This window comes from Oncorhynchus nerka, linkage group LG12 (genome assembly GCF_034236695.1).
Source record: "Oncorhynchus nerka isolate Pitt River linkage group LG12, Oner_Uvic_2.0, whole genome shotgun sequence".
In the NCBI taxonomy this organism is placed as follows: Eukaryota; Metazoa; Chordata; class Actinopteri; order Salmoniformes; family Salmonidae; genus Oncorhynchus; species Oncorhynchus nerka.
Window position 1 is genome coordinate 77,725,639 of NC_088407.1, and position 24,537 is coordinate 77,750,175.

The following is a 24,537-nucleotide window of genomic DNA, read 5'->3' on the forward strand; positions in this document are numbered from 1 at the left end:
TCTTTTCCTGTTCGTTAGGCCTACTCATCTTGTTGGCTGACGAAAAGTAAATGTGGACAGCTCATCCAATATCTTCAATATGCACCTCGGAATTGGATAAGGACATGCACAGACCCGATGTGTCTGTCTTGTAGCCTGTGAGAAAGACCTGATCACGTGACGGAGAGCCATGAGAGACGCTTCGGATTGCGCATCACACTCAGGGAGAAGGGCAATAGGCATGGATTTTTTAGGGTGCATTACTGCCACAAAGGGGATGCCGCCGGGAAATTCAAGGCATTATCAAGTGCTTGTCAAATTATGAATGAGAGACTATTGGAGTGTGTACAGTCTGCGCAAAAAAAACAAGCAGAGCTCATGCCTTTCAAGCAACTAATCATCATTAGTCTCATCATACAGTCTTACAATGTATTAAAAATCAAAACATATGTGACCCGATTCAGGAAACTAGGCATTTGTCGCAAGTCACGACTTAACAGGAGAGCCGTTTGAATGTGAAAAATATTTTTTTATCAGAAGGCAGAAATGCCTTCTTGAACATGTGAACTTTCATGTGCCTTGATAACAAACTGGTATGCCATCTGTAAATATGAATACAATTGTTAAATTACGAGCCTTGTTGATTAAAGCCACAGAAAAAGTCAGCAACCTTCCCATTAGCTATGATTGGCTGAGATAATGAGTGGGCTGGACATCCCGAAAGCGGTGTTCAGATTGGTCTGCCATAGAAGCTGGTCAGTCTGTGTTGGTAATCCTGTCGAACACAGCTTTTTTTTTAATATATTGTGTAATGGAGCTGCATAAGTGTGGCTGTCCACTTTCTGGAGGATCAAGTTTTGAAATCAGTCGAATTAGAGTATGATAGCTAATGAGATGGAGGAAACACCTGTCTCTGGATTTCATCTTCAAACCGTGGCATGGCATTACTGACAGGGAGACCCGTCCATGCACAATGATGTATACAGGTAAGATAGTCTAGCGTTAGCTAGCTAACGTTACCTTTTCAGATATTACACGTTTTGTAATTTTGTCAGAAAGTTGTTTCAAGCTAACATTAGCTGGCTGGCTGGCTGTTATTATTCGTTTCCCAGAGCCATTTGCTGTTCTATTTAGAGCCTAATGTTAGCTAGCTAACATTGAACATGGTTGGTTAGATCCCAGCACTATGGCATTGTTGGCACTGTTCATTGTTGTTTGACTAGCTAACGTTAGCTGGCTGGCTCGTTAGCTAACGTTATGTGACGTGTGTGAACTTACACTTTGTTTACCTAGCTAGCAAGCTATATGTCTTAAACTAAAGTGTACTGTTATCTAGCTAGCTAACGTTAGCTGGCAGGCTCCCTAGCTGACATTATTATTCGTTTCCCAGAGCCGTATGCTGTTCTAGTTAGAGACTAATGTTAGCTAGCTAACATTGAACATGGTTGGTTAGCTCCCAGAACTGTGGCGTTGTTGGCACTGTTTATTGTTTAACTAGCTAACGTTGGCTGGCTGGCTCGTTAGCTAACGTTAAGTGACGTGTGTACAACACCTGTTGAATATGGCCGGTGTCAGTAAACTTCTACAAAAAAGCTTAATGAAATTGTTGACAGCAGAGCTGGTTAGGCTGTTTTCATGTTATCTAGAGGTAAACAAATCATCGGCCAGAGCGTCAAGTGTGCACTTAGAGAGCGAAACGAGATGGGTGGGGCTAAAGGTTAGGGTGAGGGTGTGAACAATGCTGAACGGGTGTAGATGGCTCTTTAGCAGAACATTCAAAGGCGATTTTCTCAAAAGTGAGTTTACAAGTTGATCAACTTTCAAATCAGAATTACTTTCCCATTGTTCTTCAAATACAGTGTATTATATACCATTTTGTAGCTCTGAGTCTCTACTTTTATATAATGTAAAAAACACAATTTCAAATGTTGCTACATAAGACCGAATCCAGGTGGTGAGTTACATATAGCTCAACGTTTGTAGAACAATTAAAGTTACATTAATAACTCTAAATTAAGCATATAGGAGTACTTATTAGAGGTCGACCGATTAATCGGAATGGGCGATTAAATTAGGGCCGGTTTCAAGTTTTCATAACAATCGGAAATCTGTATTTTTGGACACCGATTTGGCCCATTTTTTAAAAAAGTATTATTTTTTTTACACCTTTATTTAACTAGGCAAGTCAGTTAACCTCTGACCTCTACCTGGGACGCTTGCGTCCCAACTAGAGCTCTGGAAATGCAAATGCGCTACGCTAAATGCTAATAGTATTAGTTAAAACTCAAAAGTTCATTAAAATACACATGCAGGGTATCAAATTAAAGCTACACTCGTTGTGAATCCAGGCAACAAGTCAGATTTTTAAAATGCTTTTCGGCGACAGCATGAGAAGCTATTATCTGATAGCATGCACCAATACACTACAACACAAAAGCACAGCAGGGGACGTAAACAAAATAATTAGCATTTCGGCGTTACACAAACCGCACAATAAAATAGAAAACAGTCATTACCTTTCACCATCTTCTTTGTTGGCACTCCTAGATGTCCCATAAACACTATTGGGTCTTTATTTCGATTAAATCGGGCCATATAAAGCCAAGATATCGTTATATGTAGACTGTGTGATAAACGAAAAAAACAGCGATTTCACAACGTAACGTCATTTTTTAAAATTCAAAAAGTAGACGATAAACTTTCACAAAACACTTCGAAATACGTTTGTAATGCTACTTTATGTATTAGTAAACGTTAATAAGCGATAAAAATCATCCGTAGGCTATGTACATATCATTAGCTGTCGTCTTGGAAAAAATTTCAGGAGAGAGCTCTTCCGGAATGATCTGGGCGGAGACCGGAGGTACGTCGTGCCCCTCTTTCGGTTCAACCAAGAATCAAAGAGGATTAAATTCACAAGATACTCGACTGCATGGGGATGCTGTGGGAGTTGAATGCTCGGTCTTATCTAATTCGGCTCACTGTTAACAATTGCTGGAAGTGGCGCAAGGATATTTATTTCCATTTTCTGTGATCAGGTTTTCCTGCGCTTTCCGATGTAACGCACGTTATGTAATAGCCACAGTCGTGATTTAACCAGTTTTAAAAACGTCCGAGGGTTTCCTATACACACATTCTAACCATATGAACGTACTATATTCCTGGCATGAGTAGCAGGGCGCTGAAATGTTGCGCGATTTTTAACAAAATGTTCAAAAAAGTAGAGGGTAGGAGCAACTAGTTAAGAACACATTCTTATTTTCAATGATGGCCTAGGAACGGTGGGTTAATGACCTAAGGCTCGTATTTCTGTGTTTTATTATGTTATAATTAAGTCTATGATTTGATAGAACAGTCTGACTGAGCGATGGTAGGCACCAGCAGGCTCGTAAGCATTCATTCAAACAGCACTTTCATGCGTTTTGCCAGCAGCTCTTCGCAATGGTTCAAGCGTGCGCTGCATGCGCTGTTTATGACTTCAAGCCTATCAACTCCCGGATTAGGCTGGCACATATTGCACTTTTACTTTCTTCTCCAACACTTTGTTTTTGCATTATTTAAACCAAATTGAACATGTTTCATTATTTATTTGAGGCTAAATTGATTTTATTGATGTATTATATTAAGTTAAAATAAGTGTTCATTCAGTATTGTTGTAATTGTCATTATTACAAATACATTTTAAAAATTGTCCGATTAATCGGTATCGGCTTTTTTTGGTCCTCCAATAATCGGCATCGGCGTGGAAAAATCATAATCGGTCGACCTCTAGTACTTATTTCTTTGTTAACCGCTCAACACAGAATAGCCGCATGTGCGTACTCCCTCAGATCGTTTGTAGAAAATATTTACATTTATTCAGCTTTGTTCAATTGAATTCTTCATACACTGAAATAATTTAAAATAATGCCATGGCTAACATTGGTTGGCTGGCTCGTTAGCTAACGTTACATGACGTGTGTACAACACCCGTTGAATATGGCCAGTGTCAGTAAACTGCTAAATGAACTAGTGTATCCCATTTGACATTGCCACATCAGGACCTAACATAAGGACAACTCAGAGTATGCTATTCTGTTCTTCTGAAATAGACTACATTTTCTTCATATCATGTTTCTTTAGACCGGTCTAAAATAAATAATGGATTCATTGTGAAGGTGTAGGCTATATTACATGGATTTATTAAGACTTTTAAAAATGACTTGTAGGCTGTGTGTGGAAACCAGGAGATGCTAAATGTGTTTATGCTAATTAACTGTCAATTACCGTGAGACCGACAGTTATTTGCTTGACAATCATCGGCTGACAAAATTTTGTGACTGCCACAGCCCTAGATCTTGGCTAACCCTAACCCTCCTCTGGTTTTAATCTGCTCCCCAACATCTTGTATCTTTTGTATTTGTCTCCCTCTACTTTTTTGTTGCCTCTCTTTTCCCACAACATCCAACCCCCCTTTTCTCCACCCCTCCCCGCCCTTTTCTCCACCCCCTCCCCACCCCTTTCTCCATCCCCCTCCTTTCTCCACCACCACCCCTTTCTCCACCCCTCCCCCACCTCTACCTTTCTCCACCCCTCCCCCACCTCTACCTTTCTCCACCCCTCCACCACCTCAACCTTTCTCCACCCCTACACCACCTCAACCTTTCTCCACCCCTCCTCCACCTCTACCTTTCTCCACCCCTCCACCACCCCAACCTTTCTCCACCCCTCCACCACCTCAACCTTTCTCCACCCCTCCCCCACCTCAACCTTTCTCCACCCCTCCCCCACCTCTACCTTTCTCCACCCCTCCACCACCTCAACCTTTCTCCACCCCTCCACCACTACCTTTCTCCACCACCCTTTCTCCACCCCTCCCCCACCTCAACCTTTCTCCACCCCTCCCCCCACTACCTTTCTCCACCACCCTTTCTCCACCCCTCCCCCACTACCTTTCTCCACCCCTCCACCACTACCTTACTCCACCCCTCCCTCACCTCAACCTTTCTCCACCCCTCCCCCACCTCTACCTTTCTCCACCCCTCCCCCACCTCTACCTTTTTCCACCCCTCCACCACTACCTTTCTCCACCCCTCCCCCCACCACTACCTTTTTCCACCCCTCCCCCACCTCTACCTTACTCCACCCCTCCACCACTACCTTACTCCACCTCTACCTTACTCCACCCCTACTGTAATTGTGGTTACAGATGTCTACTTTTTTTCTCTCACCAACTCTTCACCTTTCACTCTCTTTCTCTTACTCTCCTTACCCAACCTTCTTCCTCTCCAGTTTCTTTTCCCCCTCCCTGCTCTCTTCTCTCTCTCTCTCTCTCTCCCATCCCCCATCTCTCTCTTTCCCCCATCTCTCTCTCTCATCCCTCTCCATCTCTCTCCCCCCCCATCTCTCTCTCCCACCCATCTCTCTGTCTCTCCATCACCCCCTCCATCTCCATCTCTCCCCCTCTATCCATCTCTCTCTATCCATCTCTCCATCTCTCTCCCTCCATCTTCCTCTCTCTCACGCTCTCCCTCCATATCTCTCGCTCTTTCTCCCCATCTCGCTCTCTCATCTCCATATCTCCTCTCTCTCTCTGTCTCTCTCTTTGTCTCTGTATATCCATCTCAGTAGGTTGTAGTGAATGCTGGTTTCTCTCCCTGTGGTTTATATAGCTCCAGGCTATATGGTGGGTGTTGTCATGGTAACGGAAGGTAGCCAGGAACTATCTGAGACTAGAGGGGTAGTTTGGTCCTCTCCTGGACCAGACCACACTCATTAGGGACTATGTCCATGCTCTGTTCAGAAAGGAAGAGCACATATAAAAAATAATAAAACATGTGTGTTAATATGTCCTGCAGAGAGAGAGTGATATGTGGAGGGGGAGATAAGTCAATAGGCTACCTACACTGAGTCGTTGTTTTAGTTCTGCAGTGCAGACTAGCTAGTAGCTACAGACATCTTCTCTGGGTTTGGAGTTTGGACGTGAGCCAAGTCTCCATGGAAATGTGCTGTCTGACTGGCACTCCATGTCTTTCTCTCCTTCGTTTTGGAAACATCCTCTGAGCTTAAAGAAATGTGCTACACATCACAGACTGCACTACTACATGAATAACATGTATAGGCTACTGCAAGTTTCGGGTCAATCTCATTGATATGTTGTATGAACAGAGCAGTTGGATTAGAGTCCTGTTTAGTCTGAGTCTGTAATTGTCTGTTTGTAGCAATGTCTTTCTGTCCTCGGGGTTGGGGTTTGGGACAAGAGGTGTGTCACTGGGTAGAATGGCTCTCCTGCAGTGCAGGGCAGAGACATGGCAGACATGAACATGCAGTTCTACATAGACCACCAGGGGGCAGGAGAGGTCATATTTTATTGCTGCTGCTCCATCAGCATAAGTCACAAAGTGATGAATGCGGCAAAGGCTTAAGGATAGACTACATAGTGTGGCTGTGTGCATTTGCCATGCGTGTGTTTGTGTGTGAATTAATATCCCTCTGTCCTCTGCTAGGAACAAAGCCCAAAGCCCCACAGTGGGACATCATGGCCAAGAGAACAGCTGAGCCAGGCAGGACCGCTTCTGCCCCCATGCAGCAGGACGAGGTACATGAACTGGACTGACTGACCACAGCAGGCACCTCACTACAACCTTCATATAAGGTAGGAAACCTCTCATTCAAGGACGAATTGATTGATTGCTGATTGATTTGACGTAAAATGGACACTCACGCATGACTGTAAGTCGCTTTGGATAAAACCGTCTGCTATATGGTATATTATGTAAGGCATAAACGGCGACGTTCTGTAGATTACCTTGGAAATAATGAACGGCGCTTCATCCCTTTGCAGAGTTAATTGTTCCAAGGTAATGTACAGAACTGAGGTGTTTATCCAACACAGTTGCCAAAGAAAACAATACTAAAGCACACATTTACCAGTAGGGATTTTTTTTTAAATATATTTTTTTAATAAGATAACTCATACTTTCTCATCTTTTGGTTGCTAGAGATGTTAGTTTGATTGGTTCGATATTTATGAATGCGACCCAGTTGTTCGTTCTATATGTTCAATACAGTTACTACAAAGATACAGGCGTCCTTCCTGACTCAGTTGCTGGAGAGGAAGGAAACCGCTCAGGGATTACAACATGAGGCCAATAGTGATTTTAAAACGTTTACAGAGTTTAATGGCTGTGATAGGAGAAAACAGGATGGATCAACATTGTAGTTACTCCACAATAGCCTAGTGGTTAGAGCTTTGGACTAGTAAATGGAAGGTTGCAAGATCGAATCCCTGAGCTGACAAGGTAAAAATCTGTCGTTCTGCCCCTGAACAAGGCAGTTAACCCATTGTTCCTATGCCGTCATTGAAAATTAGAATTTGTTCTTAACCTCTTGCTTCTACCTGAGACGCTTGCGTCCCAACTAGAGCTCTGGAAATGCAAATGCGCTACGCTAAATGCTAATAGTATTAGTTAAAACTCAAACGTTCATTAAAATACACATGCAGGGTATCGAATTAAAGCTACACTCGTTGTGAATCCAGGCAACAAGTCAGATTTTTTGAAATGCTTTTCGGCGAAAGCATGAGAAGCTATTATCTGATAGCATGCACCAATACACTACAACACAAAAGCCACGCAGGGGACGTAAACAAAATAATTAGCATTTCGGCGTTACACAAACCGCACAATAAAATAGAAAACAGTCATTACCTTTCACCATCTTCTTTGTTGGCACTCCTAGATGTCCCATAAACACTATTGGGTCTTTATTTCGATTAAATCGGTCCATATAAAGCCAAGATATCGTTATATGTAGACTGTGTGATAAACGAAAAAAACAGCGTTTTCAAAACGTAACGTCATTTTTTTTAATTCAAAAAGTCGACGATAAACTTTCACAAAACACTTCGAAATACGTTTGTAATGCAACTTTAGGTATTAGTAAACGTTAATAAGCGATAAAATTCATCAGGAGGCGATGTAAAGATCATTAGCTGTCCGTCTGGAAAAATGTCCGGCTAGAAACTCAACGAAAATATCCGGTCCTAGACCTGAAGAAATACGGTGCCTTGCATGTGTTTGACCAAGAAAAAACTTGAAGGGAAATGACAAGACTCTAGACACCGTGTGGAAGCTGTAGGTACTGCAACCTCAGTCAATTAATTGTGGTTCACCTTTATCAATGGGTTCAAGTAGCGCATGGATATATTTTCCCATTTTCAGTGATCAGTTTTTCCTGTGCTTTTCGATGTAAATGCCGTTCTGGTAAAGCCACAGCAGTGATTTAACCAGTTTTATAAACGTCTGAGTGTTTTCTATCCACACAGACTAAGCAAATGCATATACTATATTCCTGGCATGAGTAGCAGGGCGCTGAAATGTTGCGCGATTTTTAACAGAATGTTCAAAAAAGTAGAGGGTAGAAGCAACAGGTTAACTGACTTGCCTAGTTAAATAAAGGTAATAAAATATGAACCTAAATGACAGAGTGAAAAGAAGGAAGCCTGTACAGAATAAAAATATTCCAAAACATGCATCCTGTTTTCAATCAATCTTAGGGATAGCCCCATTTTTTTCAATTTTCGCCGAAATGACATACCCAAATCTAACTTGCCTCTAGCTCAGGCCCTGAAGCAAGGATATGCATATTCTTGGTACCATTTGAAAGGAAACACTTTGAAGTTTGTGTATATGTGAATTGAATGTTGGAGAATATAACACAATAGATCTGATAGAAGAAAATACAAAGAAAAAACCAACCAGTGTTTTTTTTTACCACCATCTTTGAAATGCAAGAGAAAGGCCACTGTTATAGCCATCACTCTGAATGTAATTCTAATAGTGTCCACAAGATGACAGCAGTGTATGTGCAACGTTTCAGATGGATAACTTGGAGTATGACTGATCCACAAGACTTTTAGTGTGAAGTCCCCAGGTACATTTGGGCAAATTGTAAAGAAAACATTCACATTCATATTCCATTTTTCTGCAAGAATATCATCAAATCTGTATACTTGGACTTTGATTTAGCTTTCCAAGTATTAGTAGCCATATTATAAGTTCAACATTTGCAAAACAACCAGTTTTCATAACTTCATAACTCTGAATATCCTTATAATTTTTGTCCAAAATGAAAAGGCATGCTGTTAGAAGGTTAGAAGCTACATTTTACGACATGTACACGGTTTTAGGATACTCCCGTAAAGCTTTGTTTGACCCCGATTGTTGTTTATTTCACAAAGATACAGTCGTTCAAGAGATGGCCGTCCGCGTCATCGGTGTGCCATGAAGGCGTCGCTCTCTGACCAAATATGGTGTCCTATAGGATATACTACACCCCTAATGAAATAGTGAAGTCTTGCTACCTTCTAGGATCTCTGAGGAATAGACAACGAATGTGATTAGACTCATTCAAACAACGTTTAGAGTGAGATTTTCACAGATTCCTTTGAAATACAAAATCAATCGTGCGTGCTATATGGACCTTTTTAGGATATGAAAAAGGATTTTATTTAACAAAACGACACTTTATGTTATCTCTGGGGCCATTTGGATGATAAATCAGAGCAAGATTTCAGAATGTAAGTACACATTTCACCTTCAGAGGTGAATTTATCAAAACTATCGCGGTGAAAAAATTGTTTTGTTGTTAGGAGTCCTTCTCAAACAATAGCATGGCATTTTTTTCTCAGTAATAGCTACTGTAAATTGGACAGTGCAGTTATATTAACATATATATAATCTTTCAGCCGATAATTTGTTGTTTCTCTAAAATCTGAGATCTTGACACAACGCGCTGCATGATTTACAACTGTCCCGTTGACAGGATGACGATCTGTGGTGTAATGAAGTGATAATACCAGAGCATATAACGTTTTGGGTGTTGTTAGGCCCGAGACGAGGGCATTATCACTTTATACAACGGGTTACCAACATATTTAAATAATGATTGACATATTTTTATTTATTTATTTAAATGAATTTAGTCATACTATTTCATCCTTCCACAAGATACAGTCCCGATATCTAGGGTCGATACCCAAGCCGGCTGGTCGTTCGATCTATCGGTTCGGTTGCCAGAGACGCAGTCGTTCAGTCTTTTTGTTCTGTATCTATGGACGCGACCCTGTTGTTTGTTCTAAATGTTTCCATTGCCATACTGGCTACATTCTTATCCCTTGTTTGCTAGCTAGCCAACTACGGCTAACTTACAGTCACGTCAAAAAGTTCAGCCAGAATAACAGCAAAGTAGCTGCATTTGCAGCTGCACTACAAATACCTAGGTGTCTGGTTAGACTGTAAACTCTCCTTCCAGACTCACATTAAGCATGTCCAATCCAAAATTAAATCTAGAATTGGCTTCCTATTTCGCAACAAAGCCTCCTTCACTCATGCCGCCAAACATACCCTCGTAAAACTGACTATCCTACCGATCCTTAACTTTGGCGACGTCATTTACAAAATATACCCCAAAACTCTACTCAGCAAACTGGATGTAGCCTATCACAGTGCCATCCGTTTTATCACCAAGCCCCATATACTACCCACCACTGTGACCTTTATGCTCTCGTCGGCTGGCCCTCACTACATATCCGTCGCCAAACCCACTGGCTCCAGGTCATCTATATGCTTTGCTAGGTAAAGCTCCGCCTTATCTCAGCTCACTGGTCACCATAACAACACCCACCCGTAGCACACGCTCCAGCAGGTATATTGCACTGGTCATCCCCACAGCCAACACTTTCTTTGGCCGCCTTTCCTTCCAGTTCTGTTGCCAATGACTGGAACGAATTGCAAAAATCTCTGAAGCTGGAGTCTTATATCTCCCTCTCTAACTTTAAACATCAGCTGTCAGAGCAGCTTACTGATCACTGTACCTGTACACTGCCAATCTGTAAATAGCACACCCAACTACCTCACCCCCATATGCACACATATCACTCCAGTATTAATGCTAAATTGTAATTATTTTCGACCTCTATGGCCTATTTATTGCCTACCTCCCTACTCTTCTACATTTGCACACACTGTACATATATCTTTCTATTTTTCTTTTCTTTTTTGTTATTGACTACTTTTTTTAATGTGTAACTCTATGTTGTTGTTTTTGTCGCACTGCTTTGCTTTATCTTGGCCAGGTCGCAGTTGTAAATGAGAACTTGTTCTCAACTGGCCTACATGGTTAAATAAAGGTGAAATAAAAAATAAAATTAATACATTTTCATTTGTTTAAGCTGTTTTCTAGTGACATTTATTTGGATACATCCATAATAATGACCTAATGAGGTGCGATTTTGCCTGGCATAGAAAATGTGCTCTCTCATTAGGACGCTGTTGTTCAGAGGAGCTATCCAACAACACAGCTAACACAAACACTTCAAACTGAAGCTAGAAAAACTGCAAACTAGCTGCACCTTGTTTTTTTAACCTTTTTTCAATTGACATTTCTTTGTTTATATCCATAAAAATGATGCCAGCTGATTCATGATTTTGACTGGCTGAGAAATGCTGCCTGCCTGTGTGTCTCGTCCAGACACGTTCATTACTATGGGGCAACTGGAGATCAAATTTGAACATTGAAACAATTTTGCAAATGTCGGAGAGACAGACAGCAAGGTTCATACAAATCTCTGCTGTTGAAAACTACATGTTAGTCTAAAATAAATTAGAGATAATGTCTAGGGTTATAGTCGAGATCAAGTTTATAAATTGCCTGGCTGGGCTGATGAGACAGTGGATTGCGCAGTCAGATGGAACAGAGTAAATAGGCATTTTAACGTCATAGATTTAGCCGGTGGTAACTTGTGGAATAGACACCGGCTGGAATGCGGTTTTAACCATCATTCAGGATTAGAACCACCCGTTGTATAATATATTATATATTAAGATGCATTTGTCCATATGGGCTTATAAAATACTAGATATTCCAAAAGTATTCAATTAACAGTGTGTTAAATAATACAGTATTGTGCACTACAATCATATAGTGGATTATTAAGTCTCAACCCTCTTCTTGTGTTTTCTTACCCCAGGTAAATGAAATGGGAAGGCATTTTTCCACATCCAAAGATGGAGTTGGGGGGGATTTGAGTGGAGCAGGGCTGGAGGCCGCAGCACCATCAATGATTGGCCACCATCTCACACAATCAGCATGAGCCTGCAAACTGTCAAAGACCAACCAACCAATTGTCTTTTGGAATGGAAGGAATAGAACTAAGGCTGTGGCCTATCAGAAGACTGCCTGACTGTACAGGACTGTGTTTATTACTTAACCTTTCTTGTTATTACTGTCATTACTGTAATTATTATTATCGTTATTATTTTGTTTATTTTTTGTTTAATTTTTTTTACCAACTATAACCCGAAGCTTAAGTTTAATTGTTGATAATAAAAATAAAAATAAAGATTAAACTTAGTTTCATGAAAACTGCTTTCGTTGTTGCGTGGAAAACCCCTGTGGAAAAGGGTGAAAGAAGGACCGTCTGTATTGTAATATAAGCCACTTGCATCTTTTTTTAACAGGTTTATTAAACATATGGCAAGGAGATGAACATTAATTTCAATGACATAAGTATACTTCCTTGGTTATTTTCATTATTATTTTGAAATCTTCAAGAGGATTCTGATTCTGTTTTGTGAGCAGGCCCGACCCTATTTGACCAGAGAGGTTTAACTTATTGAGAAAAACTGAAACATGCTGTTTTTTCTACCTTTTTCACAAGTAATGCATCTATGCTTCAATGATGTAATTAAAATGATAATAGATTTTTTTTGCCTTGTGTGGGATTACTGTTCTGGTTCTGGAACTGCTATATGGCGTCCCAAATGGCACCCTATATAGTGCACTCGTTTTGACCATGGCTCTGGTCAAAAGTAGTGCACTATATAGGGCTCACAGGGTTCTGGTCAAAAGTAGTGTACTATATATGGAATATGATGACATTTGGGACGCATCCCTATATGAGGTGCTATGAGTGGTGGTGATGTCAATGCTTGTGTTAACAGAAATACAACAGCTAGAGGTTTTGCCCTGCCCCCTCTCTCCTAAACCACTTCCAGGTCACGCAGGTTCTGTTGATGACAGATTTTTTAGAGACCAGGCTGTATGTCAGGTTCAGGGTATGGGTCAATTCCATAAGAGCTGTTTTTACCTGGTGAAGTCAAATCAATGCTAAGGCCGAGTCCAAGTTTACTTTTTTAAAAACCTTTATTTAACTAGGCAAGTTAAGAAGAAATTGTTATTTACAATGACGACCTACCCCGGCCAAACCATAACCCGGATGACGTTGGGCCAATTGTGTGCCGCCGTATGGGACTCCCAATCACGTCCGGTTGTGATACAGCCTGGAATCGAACCAGGGTCTGTAGTTAAGCCTCTAGCACTGAGATGCAGTGCCTTAGATCGCTGCGCCACTCAGGAGCCAAACGTGGAATACAGTTGAAGTCGGAAGTTTACATGCACCTTAGCCAAATACATTTAAACTCAGTTTTTCACAATTCCTGACATTTAATCCTTGCAAAAATTCCCTGTCTTATGTCAGTTAGGGTCACCACTTTATTTTAGGAATTTGAAATGTCAGGATAATAGTAGAGAGAATGATTTATTTCAGCTTTTATTTATTTCATCACATTTTCAGTGGGTCAGAAGTTTACATACACTCAATTCGTTTTTGGTAGCATTGTCTTTAAATTGTTTAACTTGGGTCAAACGTTTCGGTTAGCCTTCCACATCCTTCCCACAATAAGTTGGGTGAATTTTGGCCTATTCCTCCTGACAGAGCTGGTGTAACTGAGTCAGGTTTGTAGGCCTCTTTGCTCCCACATGCTTTTTCAGTTCTGCCCAGAAATGTTCTATAGGATTGAGGTCAGGGCTTTTTGATGGCCACTCCAATACCTTGACTTTGTTGTCCTTAAGCGATTTTACCACAACATTGGAAGTATGCTTGCCGTCATTGTCCATTTGGAAAACCCATTTGCGACCAAGCTTTAACTTCCTGACTGATGTTTTGAGATGTTGCTTCAATATATCCACATAATTGTTCTTCCCTCACGATGCCATCTATTTTGTGAAGTGCACCAGTCCCTCCTGCAGCAAAGCACCCCCACAACATGATGATGCCACCCCCATGCTTCACGGTTGGGATGGTGTTCTTCAGCTTGCAAGCCTCCCCCTTGTTCCTCCAAACATAACGATGGTCATTATGGCCAAACAGTTCTATTTTTGTTTCATCAGACCAGAGGACATTTCTCCAAAAAGTATGATCTTTGTCCACATGTGCAGTTGCAAACCGTAGTCTGGCTTTTTAATGGTGGTTTTGGAGCAGTGGCTTATTCCTTGCTGAGCGGCCTTTCAGGTTATGTCGATATAGGACTTGTTTTACTGTGGATATAGATCATTTTGTACATGTTTCCTCCAGCATTTCACAAGGTCCTTTGCTGTTCTGGGATTGATTTGCACTTTTCACACCAAAGTACGTTCATCTCCCCTTGGGTTGTGCGGTGGCGGAGATCTTTGTGGGCTATACTCGGCCTCGTCTAAGGATGGTATGTTGGTGGTTGAAGATATCCCTCTAGTGGTGTGGGGGCTGTGCTTTGGCAAAGTTGGTGGGGTTATATCCTTCCTGTTTGGCCCTGTCCGGGGGTATCATCAGATGGGGCCACAGTCTCCTGTCTCAGCCTCCAGTATTTATGCTGCAGTAGTTTGTTATATCTGGAGTACTTCTCCTGTCTTATCCGGTGTCCTGTGTGAATTTAAGTATGCTCTCTATAATTCTCTCTTTCTTTCTCTCTCTCTGACTGAGGACCTGAGCCCTAGGACCATGCCTCAGGACTATCTGGCATGATGACTCCTTGCTGTCCCCAGTCCACCTGGCCGTGCTGCTGCTCCAGTTTCAACTGTTCTGCCTGCGGCTATGGATTCCTGACCTGTTCACCGGACGTGCTACCTATCCCAGACCTATTATTTGACCATGCTGGTCATTTTTGAACATCTTGGCCATGTTCTGTTATAATCTCCACCCGGCACAGCCAGAAGAGGACTGGCCACCCCTCATAGCCTGGTTCCTCTCTAGGTTTCTTCCTAGGTTTTGGCCTTTCTAGGGAGTTTTTCCTAGCCAATGTGCTTCAACACCTGCATTGCTTGCTGTTTGGGGTTTTAGGCTGGGTTTCTGTACAGCACTTTGAGATATCAGCTGAGGTACGAAGGGCTATATTAATAAACTTGATTTGATTTTGATTTGATCTCTAGGAGACAGAACGCATCTCCTTCCTGAGCGGTATGATGGCTGCGTGGTCCCATGGTGTTTATACTTCCGTACTATTGTTTGTACAGATGAACGTGGTACCTTCAGGCATTTGGAAATTGCTCCCAAGGATGAACCAGACTTGTGGTCTACAATTTTTTTTCTGAGGTCTTGGCTGATTACTTTTGATTTTCCCATGATGTCAAGCAAAGAGGCACTGGGTTTGAAGGTAGGCCTTGAAATGTATCCACAGGTACACCTCCAATTGACTCAAATGATGTCAATTGGCCCATCAGAAGCTTCTAAAGCCATGAAATAATTTTTGGGAATTTTCCAAGCTGTTTAAAGGCACAGTCAACTTAGTGTATGGAAACTTCTGATCCACTGGAATTGGGATACAGTGAATAATAATTTTAATAATCTGTAAACAATTGTTGGAAAAATTACTTGTCATGCACAAAGTAGTTGTCTTGACCAACTTGCCAAAACTATAGTTTGTGGAGTGGTTGAAAAAGTAGTTTTAATGACTCCAACCAAAGTGTATGTAAACTTCCGACTTCAACTGTATATATATTTTTTAAGGTATCCATTCTTTTACCAGGTAAGTTGACTGAGAACACATTATCATGTACAGCAACGACCTGGGGAATAGTTACAGGGGAGAGGAGGGGGATGAATGAGCCTATTGTAAACTGGGGATTGTTAGGTGACCTTGGGTCACCTAGGTTAACACCCCTACTCTCACCATAAGTGCCATGGGATCTTTAATAACCTCAGAGAGTCAGGACACCCGTTTAACATCCCATCCGAAAGACAGCACCCTACACAGGGCAGTATCCCCAATCACTGCCCTGGGGCATTTTTTAGACCAGTGAAAATAGTGCCTCCTACTGGCCCTCCAACACCACTTCCAGCAGCATCTGGTCTTCCATCCAGGGACTGACCAGGACCAACACTGCTTAGCTTCAGAAGCAAGCCAGCATTGGTATGCTGCTGGAATATAGTACTTCCAGAAGTCTAGCCCTGCCCCCTCCAAAATCAATGTTGCCTTGGCGGTCACCTAATATCTAATTTGTCTGTGTGAAGGAGAAAGACAGAGGTTCTGTTCTGTCTTTGACAGTTGTAGAGATGAGGTTGTAATTCAAGTTTCTCTGAAATGAAATGAACAGCTAAACTCTGCATTCTCTTGTAAAGTGACTATAATTTGTGGATGGGGTACCTCTGCTTTTAACACCTGGTATTCCTATACTGTTCACACAGCAGACAACTAAAATATTCATATTTTAAATATGCCTGAACACAGAATGACAAACTAAAGTGTTCGACTGGGACCTTACAGCCAAACTGCAGGCGCGCGCAGTGGTACCGAGGCTGCCGTGCAGCTCCCCCGGGACTGCAGCGCAGAAATATAAGGCCACAGAGAGAAGCACGAGATTGTAACTTCACTCAACTTTCTAGAGCAGTGGTCACCAACCCGTCAATCGCGATCGACTGGTCGATCTCCAAAGCGTTCCCAGTACATCGCCAAACATTTCTGTAAAAAAACAACAACGATAAAGCCTTGTGTTCCTATTTTTTTGTCTATGTCCGTTGTATGTAGGTGCACCCGATTCAGCTGCTCTGCGCGCGGGTTGGCGAAATGTTGCTATTTTGAACCATTTCATGTGTCTGAAGAAGGCACAAACGCTGTTTTCCGGGCGGGCCCAGAGAGCAAATCAAGTGCATTATATTGTTACCGCTGGCCAATCGGATGGCACAGATGACGGTGTCTGCAATAAAGTAGCAGGCATTAAGCAAAGTTGATACTGTGAGATTTGAAAACGTTTAAAACCACGACTAGAGAGTGACTGTCAACAAATACAGCAAAGAGATGCTGTTTTTTATGAGTGTCGAGGAATATTTCACTTTCTCTGCTCATAGGAGTAACACCAGTCATTTGTACACGAGGCAGAAATAACGACTCCAGTTTCGCCATGAGCTGAAAGACTCCCTTTTTGGTCCGTTGAGGAAAGAGAGCAGAGGGATGTCGAGAGGCTGACCCTCAGTCTGCTGCTCTCTCCCTTCGCTGATACCGACCGATCAGATACAGGCACCATCAGCCTAGTAAAATAAAAATACAAAGCTAATTATGTAAATGTATGCTCACTCAGCTGTGCTTCATAAGTAATACAATAACTGATATATTACCGGTGTGATCATACAGTCTGCATCAAATTTAGATTTAATATAGACAAAATAATAATTATGGCACGAACAACAATGCATTGGCAGGGCAATTCAAGCAAAGCCGATATGCGGTGGTAATGTATTGGACCTATAGTTTCCTGCACATTCCTCATTGTTACAGTACTGTTTTAATTGGTTAATGTTGCGTAGGTTTACGTTTTTTAAGTAATGTTAAAAAATAATCTGAGCGGTAGATCTCGGCTTGCATTTTGACTCAGAGATCTTGACTCAGAAAAGGTTGGTGACCACTGTTCTATAGTTTTCCCTGTTAACACTCAACGTTATCCTTTATTCTGCCTATCGTAACACTCAATATTAGCCACTTTAAATACAACATACCGAAACCAAACAAACTATGCAACAGAATTTGGTTGTAGGCAGAACGCATCGGAGAAGGATTCTATTGCATTGACACGAACTACTCAGCCAGTACTCTACACAGACTGGTGCAGCATAACCAATCAGAGCTGCAGCAGGCCTATATGCAAATAGACCATTCCTATATATGATCTGTGCCATTTACTTTACACTGGCCTGTGTTTACAGCTTTAGCGGTCGTGAGTAGAAGCGCTTCCGCATTTAACCCAACCCTCTGAATCAGAGAGGTGCGAGGGGCTGCCTTAATCGACATCCATGTCTTCCGCACAAGGAGAACAGAGGGGCAGAAGACGTGGATATCGATTAAGGCAGCCATCCGCACCTCTCTGATTCAGAGGGGTTGGGTTAAATGTGGAATACACATTTCAGTTGAAGGCATTCAGTTGTACAACTGACGAGGCTACGGTCCAAACACTTAAAATGCACACCCTATTCCCTCAATTTAAGTGGACACTTCTGATGACTCTTGTAACGCGTATACACTTGCAGGGCAAGGGCGGCAGGAATAATTTTTAAATGGACCACCATTAGCCGGAAATGCATCACTCGTTCATCCGGTGATGACTGTGTTTTCAGCCACCGGTAATTTGTGGGTGCTTTATATGCGCTACAGGCGGCATGGTAGCCTAATGGTTAGAGCGTTGGACTAGTAGCCAAAAGGTTGCAAGTTCGAATCCCTGAGCTGACAAAGTACAAATCTGTTGTTCTTCCCCTGAACAGGCAGTTAACCCACTGTTCCTAGGCGTCATTGAAAATAAGAATTTGTTCTTAACTGACTTGCCTATTTAAATAAAGCTTAAAAATATATATATATGATTGCATGTCTACTTAGATGGGGTTGTGCCATCATGTGCATAAGTAGCACAATGTCTAACTTATTTCCCTTCTTTTTGACTTGTATGTTGACTTCTCCATTTATGTTGTTTTTAAATTTTCACTGACTTTTCTTAGCGGATTTACAATCGTTACGATTTTAATTATGAGGAGTCTCAGGCCCCAGAGTGAACATACTTATACACTCGCAAAGCCGACTAAAAATTAGGGCTGAGGGCCTTACGTTGCAAACTTCCCTTGCTTGGCTTATCATTTGGACGACCAGCTTTGTCTTATCCCATGTAAATAGCCTGTCTTTTTCCTATATAGCTTAATCTCACTTTCTATCTACGAACTAAATATTCTTTCCTGCAACCTGCCTCACCCAATGTGGTACGGATCTGCTATTTTTATTCCTTATAACTGGAACTTCAATCAGGAGCTAGCCAGCTAACGAGCTGCTAGTCTTTGTTAGCCACGGCTAGCAGTCCTCACCTTTTCCCCGGCATCAGCCAGCCTTAGCTCGGACAATGACCTGCCAGTCTGCACGGCGCGATATTAACCCAGAGCATCTCGGACTGCTTCTCTCTACCATATCACCGGATTCCTGTATTGTCAACACGGAGCCCCGCCGATCCATCACAACTGGACCACTGAAGTGATCGCCCGATGTGGTCTCAACAGGCTATTCTGTTACGATATCGCCGAAGAACCATCTACTAGCCCCGGCCCGCTAGCTTTTCTGAACGTTGTGTCCCCTGCTTGCCTAGCGTAGTAGTGACTACCGAACAGCACCCTGACTCACCTATTGCTGCTCTTTTGACCCCATGATCAGTCGGCTACACAGCTGATGCCCCCTGGACTGTTTCAATACACTGTAACTTGTTTTGTTTACCTGCCAGCCCCAGCCTCGAACTCAGGTCCTGTATGTACCTAACTGATCCGCCCTGCCCATTCATCGCCATTTACCCGTCGGCTCCAGCCTCGAACTCAGGTCCTGTATGTAGCTAACTGATCCGCCCTGCCCATTCATCGCCATTTACCCGTCGGCTCCAGCCTCGAACTCAGGTCCTGTATGTACCTAACTGATCCGCCCTGCCCATTCATCGCCATTTACCCGTCGGCTCTAGCCTCGAACTCAGGTCCTGTATGTACCTAACTGACCCGCCCTGCCCATTCATCGCCATTTACCCGTTGTTGTCTTAACTCTCCTGATCAACACCTGCGATTGCTTTATGCCTCTCTCAAATGCCAATATGCCTTGTCTACTGCTGTCTTGGCTAGTTTTTGTTTAAATTCACTGTAGAGCCCTCAGTCCCGCTCAAAATGCCTTAGATAGCTCTTTCGTCCCACCCCCCACACATGCAGAGACCACACCTAGGTTAACTGATGCCTCCAGAGATGAAACCGAGGTGGTCACGGGTGCACCTCAGCCACGCTCAAGGTCCTAAACAATATCATAACCATCGATAAAAGACAATACTGTGCAGACGTATTCATCGACCTGGCCAAGGCTTTTGACTCTGTCAATCACCGCATTCTTATCGGCAGACTCAACAGCCTTGGTTTCTCAAATGACTGCCTCGCCTGGTTCATCAACTACTTCTCAGACAGAGTTCAGTGTGTCAAATCGGAGGGCCTGTTGTACGGACCTCTGGCAGTCTCTATGTAGCTGTCACAGTGTTCAATTCTCGGGCCGACTATTTTCTCTGTATACATCAATGATGTCACTCTTGCTGCTGGTGATTCTCTGATCCACCTCTACGCAGACAACAACATTCTGTATACTTCTGGCCCTTCTTTGGACACTGTGTTAACAAACCTCCAGACAAGCTTCAATGCCATACAACTCTCCTTCCGTGGCCTCCAACTGCTCTTAAATGCAAGTAAAACTAAATGCATGCTCTTTAACCAATCGCTGCCCACACCTGCCTGCCCGTTTAGCATCACTACTCTGGACGGTTCTGACTTAGAATATGTGGGCAACTACAAATACCTAGGTGTCTGGTTAGACTGTAAACTCTCCTTCCAGACTTACATTAAGCATCTCCAATCCAAAATTAAATCTAGAATCAGCTTCCTATTTCACAACAAAGCATCCTTCAATCATGCTGTCAAACATACCCTCATAAAACTGACTATCCTACCGATTCTTGACTTCGGCGATGTCATATACAAAATAGCCTCCAACACTCTACTCAGCCAATTGGATGCAGTCTATCACAGTGCCATACGCTTTGTCACCAAAGCCCCATATACTACCCACCACTGCGACCTGTATACTCTCGTCGGCTGGCCCTCGCTTCATATTCATCGCCAAACCCATTGGCTCCAGGTCATCTATAAGTCTTTGCTAGGTAAAGCCCCGCCTTATCTCAGCTCACTTGTCACCATAGCACACGCTCCAGCAAGTATATTTCACTGGTCACCCCCAAAGCCAACTCCTCTTTGGCCACTTTCCTTCCAGTTCTCTGCTGCCAATGACTGGAACGAATTGCAAAAATCACTGAAGCTGGAGACTCATATCTCCTTCACTAACTTTAAGCATCAGCTGTCAGAGCATCTTACAGATCATTGCACCTGTAAATAGCCCACCCAACTACCTCATCCCCATATTGTTTTTTTTCTCCGTTGCACCCCAGTATCTCTACTTGCACATTCATCTTCTGCACATCTATCACTCCGGTGTTTAATTGCTAAATTGTAATTATTTTGCCTCTATGGCCTATTTATTGCCTTACCTCCCTAATCTTACTTCATTTGCACACACTGCATATAGACTTTTCTATTGTGTTTTTGACTGTATGTTTGTTTATTCCATGTGTAACTCTGTGTTGTTTGTGTTGCACTGCTTTGCTTTATCTTGGCCAGGTCGCAGTTGTAAATGAGAACTTGTTTCTCAACTACCTGGCCTACCTGGTTAAATAAAGGTGAAATAAAAAGGATTGTGATGGGGCATAAGACGAGGGTGTGTCTTTTCAGTGTTTGGACCACAACCAAGGTATCCCCCTTTCCCTTTGTGTTTTGAGATCAATGTGAGAGCTTCATGTAGCCACGCCTGCACATGTTGTTCCTATCCTTTGCTGTTTATGTGAGTTGTTAGCCCCATGTTATAAATCATTTGTAGTCAGCAGTAGGGGAGTGACATACATTTCTAGACATCTTTGAAAAGCTTGTCAGATAAAGAGCTTTTTTTTTGTCTTAAATGGGCGGTGTTGTATTTTTAGACAGGCTGAGTGGAAAAATATCTCCTGGTCCGACGAATCCCGGTTCCTGTTGCGTCATGCTGATGGCAGAGTCAGGGTTTGGCGTAAACCGCAATGAATCCAGCAGGAGTCCATTGATCCGTGGCAGTGGTGTAGCCTTCTGGTGTGGTAAATGTTTTTCTGGTACACGTTAGGACACTTGATAAAAATTGAGCAATTATTGAACGCCACAGCGTATCTGAACATTGTTGCTGGCCAGGTGCCATTCAGGCTGTTCTGGAGGTGAAGGGGGGACCGACCTTGTACTAGATGGGTTTACCTAACAAACTGAACCTAACAAAAAGCCAATGGGTCAGTTTGTGCACAACTCAGATCCGTCACCCTCCCTCTGGCTATAGATACGGGTACATTCAACAGAGTGCCTGAAGAGGCGACAATTTTCCTACGGTGTGATCTAGTGTTTTATTGCCCTCTGTATGGCGATCTGAGACATTCTTTTTTTGTTCATTTCTGGTGCTAACCCTAAATTATTCTGGTTAAGGGAAGAGCAGAGGTGTAACTTTTGTTTCAGTGTTTGAGATTGCACCGTTTGTTCACAATGACTGGAGGAGAAGGAGAAATGTACTGTTTTTGGCTGTACAATTATTATATATTTACACAATTTGTAAAAAACAAAAAACATGTTTTGAGTACAAGGAAATTGGTACTATGTTTAGTAGTAGGTGTATGACACTTAAATAAATCATATCAATCAATAATACCTCAGGTCAGGGTCCCTGGAGGTTAGTGGCCATAAAAAGGATCTGCTCTGTCCTCTAATTATCCCATGACAAATTGGTTACCTGGGGTAGAAAGGCCTGGATCCTGTTCAGTAGGGCACACTGGAGCAAAACGTTTCACAACGGGAGATTGAAACTACACTTGTTCTAATTGGACAAGTTTCGGTAGCACTTTAGCGGTTAAGAGAGTCGGGCCAGTAACCGAAATGTCACTGGTTCGAATCCCCGAACCGGCAAGTTGGAAAAATCTGCCGTTCTTCCCATGAGCAAGGCAGTTAACCGCCAACAATAAGTGCTCCCCGGGAGCCAATAACTTGGATATCGATTAAAGCAGCCCCCACATCTCTATGATTCAGAGGGGTTGGGTTAAATGTGGAAGACCCATTTCTGTTGAAGGCATTCCGTTGTGCAACAGACTAGGTATCCCCCCTTTCCACTCTCACTCAGTTTCAAAATGTTTCTCCCTTACTGAACAAGACCCAGCTCTGAGTGCTAATCAGTGTTTAAGGCACTGTTCGTTTAGGTGACGAAAGAGTTAAGATGCAAGAACCGCGTGAGTGGAGCCGGTGCTCGAGCCGTCTCTAAACATGTGCCGCTGTCCTGGCTAGTGGCTACTACTGCAGTCGGTGAAGGATCGGACAGTGGGGGGACCGGGAACGGTGCGCCGGTAGCAGGACGGTGAGACTTCGCATGGACTGTTGGTCCATATATCACATCAATTATTGGCTGTGCTGCATCCGGTGGGACCACCGCAGCGACAATATTACGGTAAGATGTTTAGGTTTGTATCATTTTTGTCCCACTTTAAATTAATGGACAGGACATTGTGCAAGACTACTTTTTTCATCACTACAGTAATTAATATTTATTTAACTGAAATCTCCTCTTGCAAAACGACCCGAGGATAATATGGGTATGCAGCAGTGACATATTGAACCAATGGAATGAAATGTAGCCAAATAAAATATGGGCCAGCTTGTGTCCGCGGTTCGCTGTCATTTTTTTTTACTCTGTCCAATTTATTTTACAAAACTGCAATCATCACGGAACAAGACTATTCAGGTTTATCTATAAGGATTATAACCAGCGTTTTCCCCGATATTTACAGTTTCTCCAGATAACATTCGCACATGTTTATTCTCACACTGATTTTATATGAACAGTTTGTCGCATTGGCATTATGTAGTGTAGCCTAAAATGAATGCACACAAAGCCATCATCAGCAATCAATATTTTGATTTGGGGGAGTACTCAGTAGGGTAGGCCACCGTAGCCTATTTGTGTAATGTCATCGACATTTCCTCCACTATCAGCTAGGCTTTGTGAGTTTGCCAATGCAGCATTTAGAACCGGGACAGGGGAGATGGAGAATCTTGCATCCGCGCAGTAATGCTGCGGTCTCCCCTCCCCCTCGTTCACAAGCCTGGTCAAGGTGTCGTGGCCAACCCTTCTTCTTCCTCTTTTAATTTGAGTGTCCACGATTCCTAATCCCATGGATATAAACCACGTCACAGGTTGGATGGTTTAGTTATTTAACTCCACATATCAGGGTCTTTCAGGGTCCCTGAACTTAATGACACAGAGAGAGGAAGAGAGCGAGAGAGAGGGGGGCGGGGCCACATGCTAGTAAATCATTTTACTGAATTAATTTCCACACAGCAAAGTAGCCTACCAAATAACCAAATCGCATCCACATTTTCACATCAAACTTTGCATACTATTTTAGTCATATACATTTTTTTTGTTTGCATTTAAAAAAACAACAACAATTCTGCTAAAATAGATGCAAAATGATAGACTGCTAAGGGACTGTACATTATTTATAATGAGGGATACCCTTTATAATGGGGGAAATTATAATGGATGGCCCTCCCTTCAGTAAAATACAATATATATTTTCCCGACCCTTCCTGAACAATTGGAGAGAAAAAATGAT

At 42.5% G+C, this 24,537-nt stretch overlaps 1 protein-coding gene across 1 annotated transcript in view; it reads left to right on the forward strand.

Moving 5' to 3' along the window:
* Positions 1 to 12,726, forward strand: part of LOC115138835 (metastasis-associated protein MTA1-like) — an 84,088-nt gene extending 71,362 nt beyond the window's left edge. Inside the window, exons 17-18 of the mRNA XM_065025812.1 lie at positions 6,465 to 6,613; positions 11,990 to 12,726. Coding sequence (XP_064881884.1) covers positions 6,465 to 6,574 — 110 coding nt within the window. The 3' untranslated portion in view covers positions 6,575 to 6,613; positions 11,990 to 12,726. The remainder of the gene's footprint in view (positions 1 to 6,464; positions 6,614 to 11,989) is intronic.
* Positions 12,727 to 24,537: the final 11,811 nt, after the last annotated feature.